The 17,016-nt window shown below is 41.2% G+C and overlaps 2 protein-coding genes across 4 annotated transcripts in view; one reads left to right on the forward strand and one right to left on the reverse strand.

Annotated features, from left to right (window-relative positions):
- The window catches only part of Ash1l (ash1 (absent, small, or homeotic)-like (Drosophila)), a 152,004-nt gene extending 149,538 nt beyond the window's left edge, over window positions 1-2,466 (reverse strand). The window contains exon 1 of the mRNA XM_013015249.1: window positions 2,105-2,466. The gene's annotated coding sequence lies outside the window, so the exon portion shown is untranslated. The remainder of the gene's footprint in view (window positions 1-2,104) is intronic.
- A 474-nt stretch (window positions 2,467-2,940) lies between these two features.
- The window catches only part of Dap3 (death associated protein 3), a 26,372-nt gene continuing 12,296 nt past the window's right edge, over window positions 2,941-17,016 (forward strand). The window contains exons 1-4 of one of the 3 annotated variants that reach the window (XM_013015382.1): window positions 2,941-3,250; window positions 10,875-10,928; window positions 12,868-12,990; window positions 14,740-14,841. In XM_013015382.1, the coding sequence (XP_012870836.1) occupies window positions 10,887-10,928; window positions 12,868-12,990; window positions 14,740-14,841 (267 nt within the window). In that variant the 5' untranslated portion in view covers window positions 2,941-3,250; window positions 10,875-10,886. The other 2 variants (XM_013015380.1, XM_013015381.1) reach the window with 2 other exon arrangements.

The raw sequence follows: 17,016 nt of genomic DNA on the forward strand, positions 1-17,016 counted from the left end.
ATTCTAATTGGTCTTTTATCAGAATTCTCAGAAGAATTAAGTGGCGTCCCCCAAAAAACAAAGAACTAAGCTTGCATATCAAGAAACATTCTATTTTGTATAGTACAGCTGAGTTAGTTTAAGCACTCTTCCCTTCTATTCATAAATCCTTACTACAAAATTAAAGCTTTTAAGAATTTCTTCAGTCCAGCCAAGAAGTTCCAAAATCCAGAGGCATATTTATCAATAATTCCCAGATCCTGAAAGCAGTTCACTCATAAATGCCAAAAGAAAATATCAAAGAAAGCACATTCCATCACAAACTGGCCATTCTGTTAAGATTCTTAAATACTCTTGTATTCTTCCATATAAAATGGTTGAAAAGGTCTAAATCTCATCCAAATGGAATAGATTTTTTTTAATATTTTCTGGTTTAAATTCCACAATGTCTTGTCTACTCATTCATCTTAACATAAATAAGACTGTTAAGACAACTACCTTCATATGCACCTATGCTATTTCAATAATGACATCTTGATTATTCTCATCTCAAGACAGGGGCAAATTACTGAGTGGAGAGTCAATAAAAATTTGTTGAATAATGTAAGAGTATCCTTCCTCTTGTAAAGTTAAGCTATCCAGGTGCAAGTGTAGCTCAGGAGTGCTTACTTAGCAGGCCCTGAGTTTAACCTCCAGGATCAAAAACAAAAAACTGTCAGCATGCATTCAACTACCCTGGTACAAGTTAGTTCACAGAAACCTCTCTTATCTCAAACATATATGCAAAATTGTCAGAAATGCTGTGTTTCCTTGATAAACAACAATACAGTCATAAAACCCCATTTCATAGAGATCACATGTAATAAAAATAACCTGTATTCTATAGGTATATTTGCCACTTTGGTCTCTCTCAAATATAATCCAATCAATCATATATGCCCGTGTCTTTTTAATACACATATATATGCCAATAATGAACTCTTAAGGCACTATGATATGGTGACTACACCATTTTACATTAGTCAAAATATGAGTTCTAATTCCAACTTTATTAACAACCTAACATGTGATCTTAAAAAAGTTACCTTTTTATGTTTCAATTTCCTATTTTGTAAAATGGGGGGGAGTCTATGTTTTCACACAGAATCAAAAAGAAAAGAGCCTTCTGAGTACAAAAACCTCATACTAATTAATATAAATTGTTACTATAAACCGATGTCATAAAGTCCCTGTTCATTATAGAGATTATGAGAAATTATTCTCTTAAAGATGCTCTGGGCCTTCACATTTATACAATTCGCCATTCAAAGGCACAACTATTCTTAAGATCATAACTAGCTATGACAAGTTTCTCTCCCTACCCTGACTATATGAATACATGCTATATTGTCCAGAAGGCCATTATTTCTTCCCGTCAAGTAATTAAACACTCTGAATCCCTAAAATACTTGCATATCAACCTGCAGGACACAACCCAACATTTATTTTTAAAAAGAGCTAACTTATAAGGGAAACTCCAGTACACACAAATACAAATACAGGCAAACTCTTCCCGAACACTTCCCACTCTTGCATATACACAAAAACATTGCTTCCAAGCACCAAAAGACCATGTCTTCAGACCGAGTACCATCTCTTTTTATGTACAAACACTCACCAATAACATTTATTAAACTTGAAACAGTGAGATCACGCTGTCGTTTCTACACTCAGTTCAGCGTGTCAACTGGTAAACTACTCTCTGAAGATCATCTCCCTAGCCACTTTTGTCCTTTTAAACAGACACAAACTGGATTGTGAGAGATGCTCCAATCGGGCCCACTAACTACATACACAACTAACCTGTCAGGGACACAGCCGACTCCGCCTCCACTCGCTTACTTTTCCCGCCCCTCTCCCCCAAGACGACAGTCCGCCTGTCAGGGATACCCCTTCACCCCCGCCTGAAGGGACTTCCCGATCAGCGCAGGATCCCCTTCCCTGCTCTCCCCTCCCCCATCCTTACCAGCGTCTCCCGGAGGTCCAGGTCCGGGAGATGAAGGTAGATCCCAGGAAACCAACGACCGAGTCGCAGAGAGAGAGAGAGTACTTAGGCCCAAAGGCCTGCCCAAACCGCTCTACTCACCGTGTCAGAGGCCGAGGCCCAGAGCGATGAGTGCAGGGAAGTGGGGAAGAGGGGGTGGCAGCCAGGCGCCTCCGCTTCCCCCGGTCCACAACGGATCCCTCCCGCTTGTCAGGAAGCGACCGGCGGATAAGCCGAATGACGGAGGTGTGAGAGAGCAGAAGGCAAAGGCCTAGGGCTAAAGGGGAGGGGGGAACTGAGGGGAGGCGGGTCCGCAACCGAGACCGGGATCGTCTCCCGCTCCGCAAAGCAAACCCAAAATGGCGGCGGGAGCGGCGGCGGCGGCAGAGCGGCGGCGGCAGCTCCTCAGAAGGGAGGGAGCGAGCGAAGGGCGCCTCGTGCCCCCCCCCCCGCCTCCCACTCCTCCCTCCTTGCGTTCTCCCCACAGTCCCTCCTCCCCCTCGACTCCGGCCTCGGAGCGCGCACGCCCGCCGGCACGCGTACGACTGTATCTGGGCTTGTCGCTCGCGGCTCCCTCCAACCACCACCTTCGGCCGCCAGCCCGTAAGCGCTCTGCGGCGGCCTCCTTGTGCTGTCCCCTACTCGGTCCCGATCCCTGTCAGGTCGCTGTGGCGGAGGCCCTCACGCGTACCTTCGGCGGTGCGAGCCCAGGCCTCCTCCTCCTCCGCCACCACCTCCGCTTCTTGCCTCCCCCTCCCTTCCCCGCCCCCACGGCTACCAACCGCCGCCACGGCCGCCGCCGCCGCCGCCGCCGCCTCCTCCTCCTCCTCCTTCAGGCCCCCCCCCACTCCGCCTCTCGCGCGTGCGCCTCCCACAATCCCCCCCGCGGGACGGTTCCATTCCTGTGGGCTGCAGGGGGCGGGGGAGAAAAGGACAAGGCGAAGTCTGGTGGAGCTTTCCTTTACGGCGGGGAATTATACGAGTGGCGAGCTGAGAGTTACGGCTACCTACCTCCCTGGACTCGTCACCGCGTCGCTGAGACTTTGGGCCCCGCTCCACCTCCTGGCCGCGGTGAGCGGGTCGGGGGAGGCGTCGCGCCCCTCCGCTGGTCGGTGGTTGGAGGCCGCGGCGTCTGCGCGCTGACTAGCTTCCTGCCGTACGACCCGAGCTTTCTTCCCAGTTGCGAGACGGGCGCTTTGGAGCCGGCTGCGGGTGTGGAGCGCCAGTCACCTCGTCTAGCGTCTCACGGTGAGGGAGCCGCTCGGCACCGGGGCACGTGCCTTGGAGGGAACGGACAGGTTCTCCGAGCCTCCGGGAGGGAAGCAAGCGGGGCGGTCAGTGGTGCCGGCGCCTTTGCTAGAGGGGCGGCGGGTTGCGGACCCGAGATCCAAGGAAGAACCAGCTCTCGGATCTGCTTTTTTTTTTTCCTTTTTGATGTTGTTACCACACTTTAGGTGTTTGAAATTTAACACGATGACCTACCCACTGCGATGTTTTTGTGTCTTTTATTCACTTCTCAAAGATGAGACATTTTCCATTTCAATAGGCAGCGAGAGGATAAGGAAACCTTGTATTGCATTTGGATTCTGGACTTGATCCTTCTAGGAAACTAGACAGAAAAAAAAAAAAAACACCACTCCAGTATGTCTTCAGGGTTGGTGTGTGAAATAGTAAGATAATATATGTAAAGTAGAATTCGCTTCTAGGCACGGGGAAAGTGCAGAGTATTATTATGTTAACGTTTGCAGTTGTGTTGATAAGGTTTGTGGGTGTCATTGGTAATTTGCACGTTGTAGCTTTCTAGATTGTTAATAGTGAAAAACAAGGCCTATCAGATTCTGTGGCTACTGAATTAATACTTGTTTCTCTAAACTGTCCTGACAGTTCACGATTTGATTGGCTAGACCTATAATAGTAAAATATAATACCAGGTTCAGTCTACTTTTATTTTTCATCCAAAGAGCAAAGCAAAATAAATTAGGGGAACCATCTACCTGGGTTTCCCTTCCCTTTTATATCTGTGGTCTCTGAGGGCTTTAAGTGGTGATTCAAAAACCACTAGGACTGGAGAGACCTGAGTTCAGTTATATAGAAAGGGCATTGGGGAAAGGTGGACTGGACACTACTGAACTAGACTGATTTCAAAGGCCCATTCAAGCTCTAAAATTTAAAGTGACTGTCTTAAATTTCCCCCTTACAATATATAGATTTGGCTTTTGCTTGTCTCATTCTTTGCAGTTAAAGAAAAATCAGCTTTTCTTACCACACTGTGTATTCACTTATCCCAAACAAGCCCCAAGTTATTCATAGAGCCCACCTAGGTTTACACTAATCTTTCTTTAATTGCTTCATCTATGCATATTGCCAACAGACAATCTTATTTGAGGACAGAGACTGTCTAACGTTCTTTATATGCTTTCATAGTCTATTGCAAGGCAAATCATGAAAATATTAAACTGGATCTTAGATATTTAAAATAACAAAAAAAACAAGAATTAACATTGGTGGAATACAAGAAAAACAGACGCCTGAGGCTCATATCTATAATCCTATAATCTCAGGGGACCGAGATCTGGAGTATCACAGTTTAAGACCAGCCTGATAGTTTACTAGACTGTAAAATAACCAGTGAAAAGCGGTTCTGGAGATGTGGTTTGAGTGGTAGAACACCCATCAACCTAAAAAACAGGAGGCACTGAGTTAAACATCAACATTGCTGAAAGTAATATGTCTGTTTTGTCCTTAAAATAGTACTTTGAGATAATCTTACCCTCATTTTACAGTTGAGAAGCATGAGGCTCAAAAATTAAGTAACTTGGTCTTTATACTTCAGTAACCTATCTCTTAAAAAAACAAACTTTTTAATCATATTTCATTGCCTTCATAGTAAAATTTCTTATCACCATAGTCTGCATCTACTTCAAGGAAAAAATACATTGTTTTTAATTTTTTTTTTTTTTTTTGGTCAGTCCTATGGACTGAACCCAGGGCCTTGTCACTGTCCCTGAGCTTCTTTTGCTCAAGGCTAACACTCTAAAGCCGTGTGCCAGTGGCTCACACCTATAATCCTAGCTACTCAGGAGGCTGAGATCTGAGGATTGCAGTTCAAAGCTGGCCCAGGCAGGAAAGTCCATTAGACTCTTTTTTTTGGCAGGGGTGGGGAGTCCGGTCGTGGGGCCTGAACTCTGGGCCTGGGCGCTTTCCCTCAGCTCTTCAGCTCAAGGCTAGCACTCTACCACTTGAGCCACAGCGACACTTCCGGCTTTTTTCTTTTTGCTTATGTGGTGCTCAGGAATCGAACCCAGGGCCTCAGGCATGCAAGGCAAGTGCTCTACCACTGAGCCACCTTCCAAGCCCTCCATGAGACTCTTATCTTGAATTAACAACCAAAAAACCAGAAGTGACGCCGTGGCTCAAGTGGTAGACCACTTGCCTTGAGCTGAAGAGCTGAGGGACAGCACCCAGGCCCAGAGTTCAAGCCCCGTGATAGATTAAAAATTACCACTTGAGCCATAACACCACTTCCGCATTTTATGTTTATGTGGTACTGAGGAATCGAACCCAAGGCTTCACGCAGACTAGATAATTACCACTAAGCTACATTCCCAGGCTACTTTTTTTTTTTTTTTAACTAACTTTCATGATGATAAAACTCAGGGCCTATGCAGATTAGCCAAGTACTCTATTACTGAGCTACATCACTACAACACTTTTAATGGTCATCACCAGTGAAAAAAAGTTACTTGTGGTCTCTGGATTCCAGTTCAGTAACTATTTATGAATTGTTGGCTAGGTGTAAGCAAATAGTTGTGTGTGTGTGTGTGTGTGTGTGTGCGCGCGCGCGTGTGTGAGTGTGTGCATGCGTGTGTCTGTGTGCGTGTGCGCACGCGCATGAACACATACCTCAGAGCCTACCAGAAACAAAAATATGTTAATTCTTCAATAGAATGGTTTTATTGGATGACCAACCCTTGAATACTTTAAACCAATAAATATATGAACAAAATAATGTTTTCCTTAATATGTCCACGTCTAATCTCTGAGTTTGTGTGTATGCTGGGTTACATGACAAGGGAAACAAAAGGATGTAAATTGTGGTTGCTAATCTGCTGATCTTAAAATAATTTAATTGTGACTATAACTTTTCTGTCTCCCTCTAACGTCTTTTAAGAATTTGTAATTGCATCCAGGCCCGGTGGCTCACTCCTGTAATCCTAACTACTCAGGAGGCTGAGATCTGAGGATCACTGTTCAAAGCCAGCCTGGGCAGGAAAATCCGTGACTCTTATCTCCTATAAACCACTAGAAAACCGGAAATGGTGCTGTGGCTCAAGCGGTAAAGTGCTCGCCTTGAGCTGAAGAGCGCAGGGACAGCGCCCAAGCCCAGAGTTCAAGCCCCTTGACCGACAGAAAAAAAAAAAAAAAAGAATTTGTAATTGCAGTGCCCAATGATGTCATATGAGTAAAAACTCCCTTCTAGCTATTGCAGACTCAAAAAGTGAAAGGAATCAATTGAGTTAAGCAGCCTCCGAGATCAGGAAAAGGCAAGAATAGACTCTCCAAAGGCCTCTAGAATAGAACCTTATTTTATTTTCAAGTTAACATACATTTGAAATATAAAGGAGTTTCGTTGGGATATTTCCATACATGTTTTAAGTATTATTTTGAATTTCAAAACTTCATAAATGGGGGCTGGCTCAGTGGTAGAGTGCTTTTTTTGCATGCATGTCTCCCTGGGTTCCATTCTTCAGCACCATATTAACAGAAAAAGCTGGAAGTGGTACTGTGGCTCAAGTGGTTGAGTGCTAGCTTGAGCTAAGGAGGGACAGCGTCCAGGCCCAGAGTTCAAGCCCCATATCTGCAAAACAAAAACAAAACAAAAACTTCATAAGTATAGTTTTAATGTTTTATCTCACTAAGTTTGTGATAACTTGTTCTATCAGCAAAGGGAAGCTAATATGTAGGGGTAGCCAAATCATGGCTAACCTTCAAAGTAGCCTGCTTTGGATTGTAATTTTGTTCTTGATTTAAGTGAAGGTATGGGTTATGTGAAAGTTTAAATAAAGTGACAATCAGCAGAATTGCCCAAATTTCTACTATTGCCTTATTATTCTGCTCTTGGCATCAGTCATAAACTTCAGACAGCTGGACTTTTAATACTGTTAAATTGCAGCATTGTTAGCTGAGCTGCACTCATAGTTCCCCATTAGATGATGTTAAATATTGATGCCTCCTTGCTGGGGTATTTTCTAAAAAGGAGTGTAAATAGGAAACATTCTTTGTTACTAACTTTAAAATTAAGGTTCAAAAAAAAAAAAAGGTTCCAAATGCTAAAAGAACAGAATGTAGTCAAGATTGACTATATTTGGCAAGTTATGGGTAAATGTAAAGCATAAGAGTATAAATAATTTGAATTTAGCAGAATAACTTTGAGATTTTTTTTGTTTGGATACTAAGATTCTAAACTCTAGGTGATTACCTACAATCCAGAAATATATACTTGAGACTGTCTAGATTCAAAGTTTAGCATTTTTGGATGTGATGGTGGTTTGGCTACATCCCCACATTGATCACCAGGGTTGATTCAGCTGATCCTGGGTAGTTAGGCAATATCTCTTTCCTCCCTCACGCCTTCTTGTATTTCCCCCCAAAGATGAATGCTCTGGCAAAGACAATCTTTTCCAACAGAGGAAGACTATTCTTTTCCTCAAAGGTATAAGAGGAGCTGTGTCCCCCACTAGAACCTCTTACCTGGTAGCTATGTAGCTATAATAAACTGTTAATCTATAAGTTGATTAATCCTTGTAACAGTCCTATATTTAGATACTACCATTATCTCCACATTATGATGAGGAAACAGACACATAAAATTTAAGTAACTTGGTCAAGGTCATACAACTATTAAGAGGTAGAGCCAGTTTCAAATCTCAGGCAGCAACTATTCTGCCATAATTGCCTTTGTTTCCTTGTCTATAAATTGGCAGTAATGGCAGTACCTACATTATAGGATTGTTGTAAAAATAAAATGAATTAGTTCACATAAAACACACAGAACAGTGATGAATAAAGTGCTCAGTAAATGTTAACTATTGTTGTCATGGTTACTTGAGGGTTTTGGAGCCCTATGCTTTCCCCAGTGTTCTTAGAGAACTGGAAGAAAGGGGAGATCAAAACTGATGGTCTCTTCCTACTTTTACTAAGCACAGCCCTTTAAAATTTATGTTAAATGTTAGTATATAAATTGCTCATAGGGGCTGGGAAGGTGGCTCAATGGTAGAGTGCTTGCCTTGCATGCATGAGGCCCCGGGTTCGATTTTTCAGCACCATATAAACAGAAAAGGCTGGAACTGAGCACTCTGGCTAGAGTGGTAGAGCGCCAGCCATGAGTTGAAGAGCTGAGGGACAGCGCCCAGTTCCAGAATTCAAGCCTCACAAACAAATGAATAAATTCCTTGTGGCTTGGTGAAAGTTTTATTGCCAAAAAAAAAAAAGTATAAAAAAACACTTCTAGTTCCATGCTTCTGTTTTATAGGTAGAAAACTTGGTCTCAAGGGCTGGGGATGTGGCTTATAGGTAGAGTGCTTGCCTAGCATGCATGAAACCCTGGGTTCAATTCCTCAGTACCCATATACAGAAAAAGCCAGATATGGCACTGTGGTTCTAGTGGTAGAGTGCTAACCTTGAGCACAAGCTCAGTTACAGTGCCCAGACCCTGAGTTAAGCCCCAAGTCTGGCAAGAGAGAGAGAGAGAGAGAAATGGAATTTTGACAAGCTCATAATTGACTTTTTTTTTTTCCTTTTTGGTGGTTAGATAAGAATCTTATGGACTTATTCTGCTTGGGCTGGCTTTGAACTGTAATCCTTAGAACTCAGCTTCCAGTTATAGGTATGAGCAACTGGTATCTGGTGATATTTTTTTTTTAAGAGGGTGAGGAGCGGTCCTGGGCCTTGAACTCAGGGCCTGGGCTCTGTGCTTGAGCCTCTCTGTGCTCAAGGCTAACGCTCTACCACTTGAGCCATAGTGCCACTTCCAGCTTTTTCTGCTTATATAGTACTGAGAAATTGAACCCAGGGCTTCATGCATGCTAGGCAAGCAGTCTACCCCAATTTTTGGGTTTTTAATAGTTTTAAAATAATTCATATTCTACTACTATGGATATTCTTATATATTTCCAAGTGTACATGCATAAGTACATTTCTAGAATAATAACCAAGAAGTAGAGTATCAGGTTTGTAGGCTTGTACATGTTCAACTTTACAGCAAGATATTTATCTAAAACTACCACCACAATGTATGAAAGTTTCTAGTGCTTCATGGCCTGATTAATATTTGCTATTTTTCATTTTTCCCAAGATGATGATTTTGAACAACACATCATCATAATTTTAATTTACATTTCCTTGATTTGTATTGCAGTTGACAATTTCTTTTGTTTATTTGCCAATTGTATTTCTTTCCTACTAAATGCCTGTTCATGTCTTTTGCCATTTTACTTTTTTGTTGTTGTTTAATATTGGGGTTTGCACTTAGAGGCCCATGCTTACGAGGCTAGCGTGATTTTGCTGAGCCATTCCTCCAGACCTGTTTTTCACTTCTTTTTTTTTTTTTGTATGTGTGTTCATTTTTATTTTTTGTTTGTTTTGCCGATACAGGGGTTAGAACTCAGTCTCAGGATTGCACTGTTGATGCTGTATCATTTGAACCACACCTATAGCCTGGCTTTTCCTGATTATTTTGGAGATGGATTCTCACAGTCTTCTGCTTAAACTGCATCAAATTACAATTCTCTAGATCTCAGCCTCCTGAGTGTCTAGGATTATAGTCATAAGCCACCATCACCTTGCTTCACTGATTTTTTTTTTCTGTTGGTTATGGGGCTTGAACTCTAGGCCTGGTTGCTGTCTCACAGCTCTTTAGCTCAAAGCTAGCTCTCTACCACTTGAACCACAGCACCACTTCCAGTTTTCTGGTGCTCTGTTGAAGAGTCTCATGGACTTTCCTGCCCGGGCTGGCTTTGAACTGCAATCCTCAGATTTCAGCCTCCTAAGTAGCTAGGATTACAGGCGTGAGCCACCAGTGCCCTGGTGCTTCACTGTTTTCAGTCTTACTTTATTTTTATTTTTTTGTGCCAGTATTGGGGCTCAACTTTCTTAGCTCATGGCTGGCTTCTACCACTTGACCATACCTCAAATCCCTAGAAGTATTTTTAGGATAGAGTCTTACTTCCTGTGTGGTTGTACATCTGAGCTCTCAGCTGCCTACTTAAGGCTGTCTGTTGTCACTGAGATCACAGGTGCATGCCACCTCATGCAGCTTCCCTCCACAGAGACTGTTTCATGTACTTTTCTACTAGGCTAGCCTGGAACTTCAATTCTCTCAGCTATCAGTGAAGATGAGGTCTTGGAAACTTTCTCTGCCCTTGAATCAGAATCTTCCCATTACCTTAGTTTGCTAAGTAGCTAGATTTGTTTGTTTGTTTGCTTTTTGTTTTTTGTTTTTGGTCAGTAAGGCCTGGGTGCTGTCCCTGAGCTCTTTCACTCAAGGCTAGCACTTTGAACCACAGCTCCACTTCTGGTTTTCTGGTGGTTAATTGGGAATAAGAGTCTCATGGAATTTCCTTCCTGGGCTCACTTTGAACTGCAAACCTCAGATCTCAGCCTCCTGAGTAACTAGGATTACAGGCGTGAGCCACCAGTGCCAAGCCTAAGTAGCTGGATTACAGACATGAGACACCATCATCTAGCTGCTCATTTTTCTTTAGCCATTCATATGTGTTCTTTGTGTATTCTAGATATTTGTCTATTGTTAGTTTTTATGTCATAAAATCTTTTCCCAGTTGTGGCTTACCTTTTCACTTTTTTTCTTTTAAAGAGCATAAGAACAATGCTGAAAGGAATAACCCGACTTGTCTCCAAGGCCTATAAGGTAAGTACTTAGCAGATAAAGCTTAACACTTTGCCAACTGCCATTAGGTAGACTTCTTATTTTCAGGTGGTTTTATTATATCCAAAATCAAACTCTCTGGAGAATTTCGCCTACATAGTGCTTTTCCAAAGTGTACCCTCTAAAGAATACTTACAATTTCATTTTTCTACCCATATGCTTCACTCAGCTACCCTAAAAATTTTCAAGTAATCAATCTTAGTAGATTAGTTGTGCTTGAAGCCAAGGGTAGTAGCACATGCCTGTGATTCCAGCACACAGGAGATTAAGGCAGGAAAATCTTCAGTTTGAGACCAGACTGGACCATACAGCAAGACCCTGTGTTAAAAAAAAAAAAAAAGGTTGAATTTGAGAATTTACCATATTATAGAATAATTATCATTTTCAAAAAAAGATAAATATGACTGCAGAATCTTTATTACTTTATAATATTGCCCTCATTCTTTTAATGATTATCACCCCTGAATGAAATATTTAAAAGAAACACCAATTTTCAGTTTAGACATGTAGCATCTAAGAGTAAAATAAAATTATAGATGAAAACGGCCAACTTACTGGGCTACTTCATTCTTATTTTTTTTCTTTTTTCTTTTTTTTTTTGCCAAATAGTTTTTCAGTACCTTCAGTATGTTCAGAATTCCAAGATAAATCATTTCACTAATATAGTTACAGTTTATTGAACATTTGAGTGTGTTACATCTAGCACTAGTGCCTTATTTCTTTTAATTCTCATGACCAACTCATGCTAATAAGATGCAGAAACAGACTTTGAATAGCTAGTTAACTTAAGTATCGTAGATGCTGGCTCTGGCTGACTTAGAAACCTGTGTCTTAACCACTATGCCTTATTGCATAGTATGTCCATGTTCTTCAGAACTTCACAGTCCAGTAGTGCAGTCATGAATAAATGGCTACTACCTTAAGAGACTATTGCAAGTGCCCAAGAGAATACTTAAACTGGATGAGTTGAGCTCCAAGGAAATCCTTCCAAAGCTAAATCCTGAGGATGAGAACTGAGTCAGAAGGGCTTGTCACTTTCATTAGATCACGTGATTAGATTACATTTCCTAAAATGTATGGTTCCTCCCCTCACCCCCCAAACTCTACCCTGTGATTTATGAAAAACCTATGTATCTTAAGATAACCTGTTACTATTACATGAAATAGCAGCAAAAATAAATAGAATAGATTCTGGCCTGAAGTGATATTACAAATCTAAAATATCTTCTTCCTAGTTCCAGACAAGAAGCATTTAAGGCCAGACTATATCGAAATGTTGGTGAAAAGAATTTTGTAGGTGTTTCCAGTTTGCTTCAGGGTGACCTTCTAGATTGGCTCACAAATGCAGAACTTTTCCAGAATTGCATTATATTCATTCTGGAACTGTGCAGAAGGAATTGTACATATGGTTGTTTTTCATAAAATGAGGCTAGCAGGGTGGTGCCATTTATAGCACTCTAAGATTAAGGAATCCATTTTGCTAGCTTTTAATTTACTGCTAAAAAAAAAAAAAAACACCTAACTAAAAAGTCATTAACTGTGGAGATAGCACCACCTTGTGGGCCTTGAATATTTTCAGCTTTCCACTTTTTAAAGAGACTGTTTTCTCTCCAGTAAATAAAATTGAGTAGGATTAGTACCGAAATTGTATTGTTAATTGCTATGCTGTGCTACTGAACAGACTGTAAACAGAATTGTCTCCAAAGGAGGCAGAGCCCTAGTATGGAAGTATATTGGCTGAAACATATTCAAAGATGAGTGTTTTGACCAAACTTAGTGAATTGTAAATATTAGTTACATAAAATAACTATATGTTAATGACCCTTTTCCCAGTTACAGACATTTTGTACATCTTCAATGTTATATAATAAGTATAAAAAGGCCTGAAAATTCTAAAACACTAAAACGGTTTCTTTTATAGTTGGACTCTGGACGTTTTTTGAACACAGGGACTCAGGCATCCCAAAGCACTGCTGTTTACCTAAATAACCAGATTCAAGTTGAGAGTCCCAGAGCAATTTCCCGCACCAGTGAAAGTGACCCGGTGAGTTTTTAAATGTATATTTGGTGTTTTCCAGAGATTATAATTTGCAATTTGTGTCACTATCTCCATCTCTTCCTCTTCTTCTTTGAACTCAGGGCCTCACACTCTGGCTTAGCTTTTCCCCTCATGACTGGCACTCTTAAGCCACACCTCCACTTCTAGCTTTTTTGATGATTAATTGAAAATAAGAGTCTAGAGATTTTAGATTTTGGCTGCCCAGGCTGGCTCCAAACCTCAATTCTCAGTTCTCAGCCTCCTGAGAATGATAGGTATGAACCATAAGTATCAGATGCTGTCTTCTTTTTGCATATCAGGAAAACTGAACTTTAAAGAAGCTGAATTGCATGTACAGTCATGTACATGGTGTGCCTCAGCTACCGTTTTGAATTCCAGATCTTCCCTGTTCAACTGTGTGGTACCATAAAGTGCTAAGGTTGACACCACATCTCTTCTGATGTAATCCCTACTAGTGAGCTCATTAGTGCCAGAGATCTTGCTGAGACATAATAGGTGGAGAATAAAAACTTAAGTTCAGTTCCTCACAAAGTAAGCTTAATGTTCATTTTTGGGCTTATTGTTGGCTGATAAACTTTTTCTTAAAGGATTGAGTGGTAAATATTTTAGATTTCTGAGCTCTAATAGTTTCTATCATAGTTTCTATCATCACTCTGCTGCAAACAAATAAGTGTGGTTATGTTCCAATAAAATTGTATTTACATGATTGATCAGGGCCATGTTTACAGCTCAGGGGTAGAGACTTCCCTGATATATGCAAGCCCTTGGATTCATCCCCAGAACCACCAAACAAAAAAGAGTGAACACCACATGATCAGCTTATGAAGCCCTGGAGAATTCTTTGTTTAAATCAGACAACAGAGTAGATACAGAAGCTAGTTTTCCTAATAATCAAGATATAAGATTCGACCTTTGTAAATGGATTTTCTAGTGTCTGGAAAGGGAACTAACTTGATTTGTTATGAGAGAAGAAGCAAGAAGCTAAGATTCCAACAGTATTGAATGCTATATTTTCTAGTCTAGGTCTTTTTAGACTGGGGATTGGCTTCTTTTCTCCTTTTGTCTTGCTGCCTCTCATAAATGAAATTAGTTGTGTGGTCTGTGTTTTATTTAATGAGAAGGAAACCAGCAGTTTTTTTTCTCCCTGCCCCACCCTGTGGGTCTTTTCATCTTAATATGGCTGTGTGCAAATTTAAAAAGACATGTCACTGGGTGGGGCGGGGGAACCTACCATGGTTTCAGCAGGAGGTATTTAAAAACATCTCTAGCATCCACTATTTTCACAAACACAGAATGAAACAGAATAAATTAATAAAGTCACTGAAGTATCTTTTCGCTCCCTCTGTAATTGTAGTCTCTTTATCTGCTCATTCCTTCCTCTGGGGTTTCTATGGAAACAGCAGTATGCAGACGATCTTCTCACGTGACTAGAGCATCACTGTACATAGCACAGAAAAATCCAGATGGCAAGAATTACCTCTGTTACTCCCACATGTAGGGTTTACTTGCTGAACAACTGGCTTTATCATTCAAGCAACCACCATTACAGAATGTATATTGGATTTAGGGATAATAACCAGCATTTTCTAAGATTTTCTAAGATAAAATATGAAAGGTACTTTTCCAGCTTTAAGAGATGATTGTTTCCCTGGTATGATCTCGAAAACCCTATTTACTTTTCAGTCTTTAGCACTTTGTCTCTCCATTATACCTGTTTTCATATCTATCTTTTAGGCCAAGCATGGGGAACAGCATGAAGGTCAGTACTACAGCATCCCCCTCCAGGATCTGAAGACTGTATTTCCACATGGCCTGCCTCCTCGCTATGTAATGCAGGTACTCAGAATGGGACAGGAAAGAACCAATAAAATTTGAAATTTGAATCTGAAAAAAAAATTAGCTAATCACTACTCTTTGTGGATTATCTAATTAAGCTGTTTATCTTCTGTTAACCTCCTTAAATCCTTTTTAAAAACCTAGGAAATATTATCTTATAAATAGATATTTTCCCTTTATTATCTCACATAATAATTGTTATAAGCCAAGTGCTGGTGGCTTACACCTAGCTACTCAGGAGGTAGAGAGCTGAGGAGGATCACAGTTCAAAACCAGCCTGGGCAGAGAAGTTTGTGATACTCTTAACTTCAGGTAACCACTAGAAAACTGGAAGTAAAGCTATGGCTCAAAGTGGTAGAGCACTAGCCTTGAGCAAATGAGATCAGATCAGGGACAGCATCCAGGTTCTGAGTTCAAGTCCCACAACCAACAACAACAAAAAAATTAAGTAAATTTAATATTTGCTTATCAAGTATCTTAAGAGTAATTAATGTGCTGCCCATAAGACCATAATACATTCCTGAGCTAAATAGAAATCTAGCTTGATTAGCTGCATCACTGTTGATCTTCATTTTCATGGATTTTTCAGAAACTTGTTTGTTGGTTGGCCATAACTTCATACTGAGCAGTGTAATCTTGGATTATTTTATACCCATTGAAAGAAATTATGACTACTAGCAATCAGAGTTTGTTGACAAAGTTGTTTTTCTGACTAGCATCTCCTGAATTATTTTAAAAAATTGTTTTGATTGAAATATCAAACTTTCCAATGTAAGTAATCTTTAGATTAGGAACCAGAGAAAGTCATGTCCTCAATGTGCTTTATTTTAGGGAAGTAGATGAATAATAAGGATGATAGCAGTAGGAATTAATTCTAGAAAGCCTTACGATAAAATTTTTGTTATGATTGGACATAAAAAAGAAATTCTCTGTAATAAACCCTTAAGCTGCATAACATTCACAGTTCAGTCTTTAGCTTCAGGATTGTTGGGGCCTCAGTTTAACCATATCAAGTAGCTTTCAGTCTGGTTTAACTACCAATGCTCTGGGGGGACTTACTCATTGTGTCGGCCTTTTGTCACTGACAAAATGCCTGAGAAAAAAACAATTTTAAAGAGAAAGCATTTATTTTGGCTCATGATTTTTCTGGGCTCTGGTGGCAGAGAGTATCATGGCATAAGAGCATCCAGAACAAATGGCTCACTCCACTGCAGTCAGAAAGCCCAAGGTGAGCCAAGGACAAAGGTAAACCCTTTCAGTGATCTACTTCCTTCAACTAGGCCCCTCCTCCTACTTTTCCCTATCTCCCAGTAAAGCCAATCAGACCATGGCCCCATCATTGTATTGATCAGGTCAGAGCCTTCATTTTCCAATCACTTCCCAAAAGCCATACCTCTGAACATTGTATTGAAGAGCTTTTTTTTTTGTGTGTCGGTTGTGGGACTTGAATTCTGGGCCTGGGCGCTGTCCCTCAGCTCTTCAGCTCAAGGCGAGCGCTCTACTACTTGAGCTACAGCACCACTTCCGGTTTTCTGGTGGTTTATTGGAGATAGGAGTCTCACGGTCTTTCCTGCCTGGGCTGGCTTTGAACCGCGATTCTCAGATCTCAGCCTCCTGAGTAGCTAGGATTACAGGCGTGAGCCACCAGCGCCCGGCTAAAAATGCTTTCATACTTTTTTTTGCGGGGGGGGGGGGGTCCGGTTGTGGGGCCTGAACTCTGGGCCTGGGCGCTGTCCTTCAGCTCTTCAGCTCAAGGCTAGCACTCTACCGCTTGAGCCACAACGCCACTTCTGGCTTTTTTCTTTTTGCTTATGTGGTGCTGAGGAATCGAACCCAGAGCCTTAGGCATGCAAGGTAAGCACTCTACCACTGAGCCACCTTCCCAGCCCTTTGAAGAGCTTTTAACACAAGAGTTTTAGAAGAACATTTCTTATCCAAACCATAACATTCATGCATTCTTTCCATAATTCCTTTCACAGGAAGCCAACTCACTATTATTTTAATATAGTCATATTGCCTAATAGGACATTTCTGTTTTTTATTATCTTTACATTTTTTAAAGATTTCACTTTCCAGCCAGGTGCTTGGTGACTCACACATGTAATCTTACCTACTCAGGAGGCTGAGACCTGAGGATTGCTGTTCAAAGCCAGCCCCAGAAGGAAAGTCCCCTAA

The sequence above is a fragment of the Dipodomys ordii genome, unplaced genomic scaffold, assembly GCF_000151885.1.
Source record: "Dipodomys ordii isolate 6190 unplaced genomic scaffold, Dord_2.0 Scaffold26, whole genome shotgun sequence".
Taxonomy (NCBI): Eukaryota; Metazoa; Chordata; class Mammalia; order Rodentia; family Heteromyidae; genus Dipodomys; species Dipodomys ordii.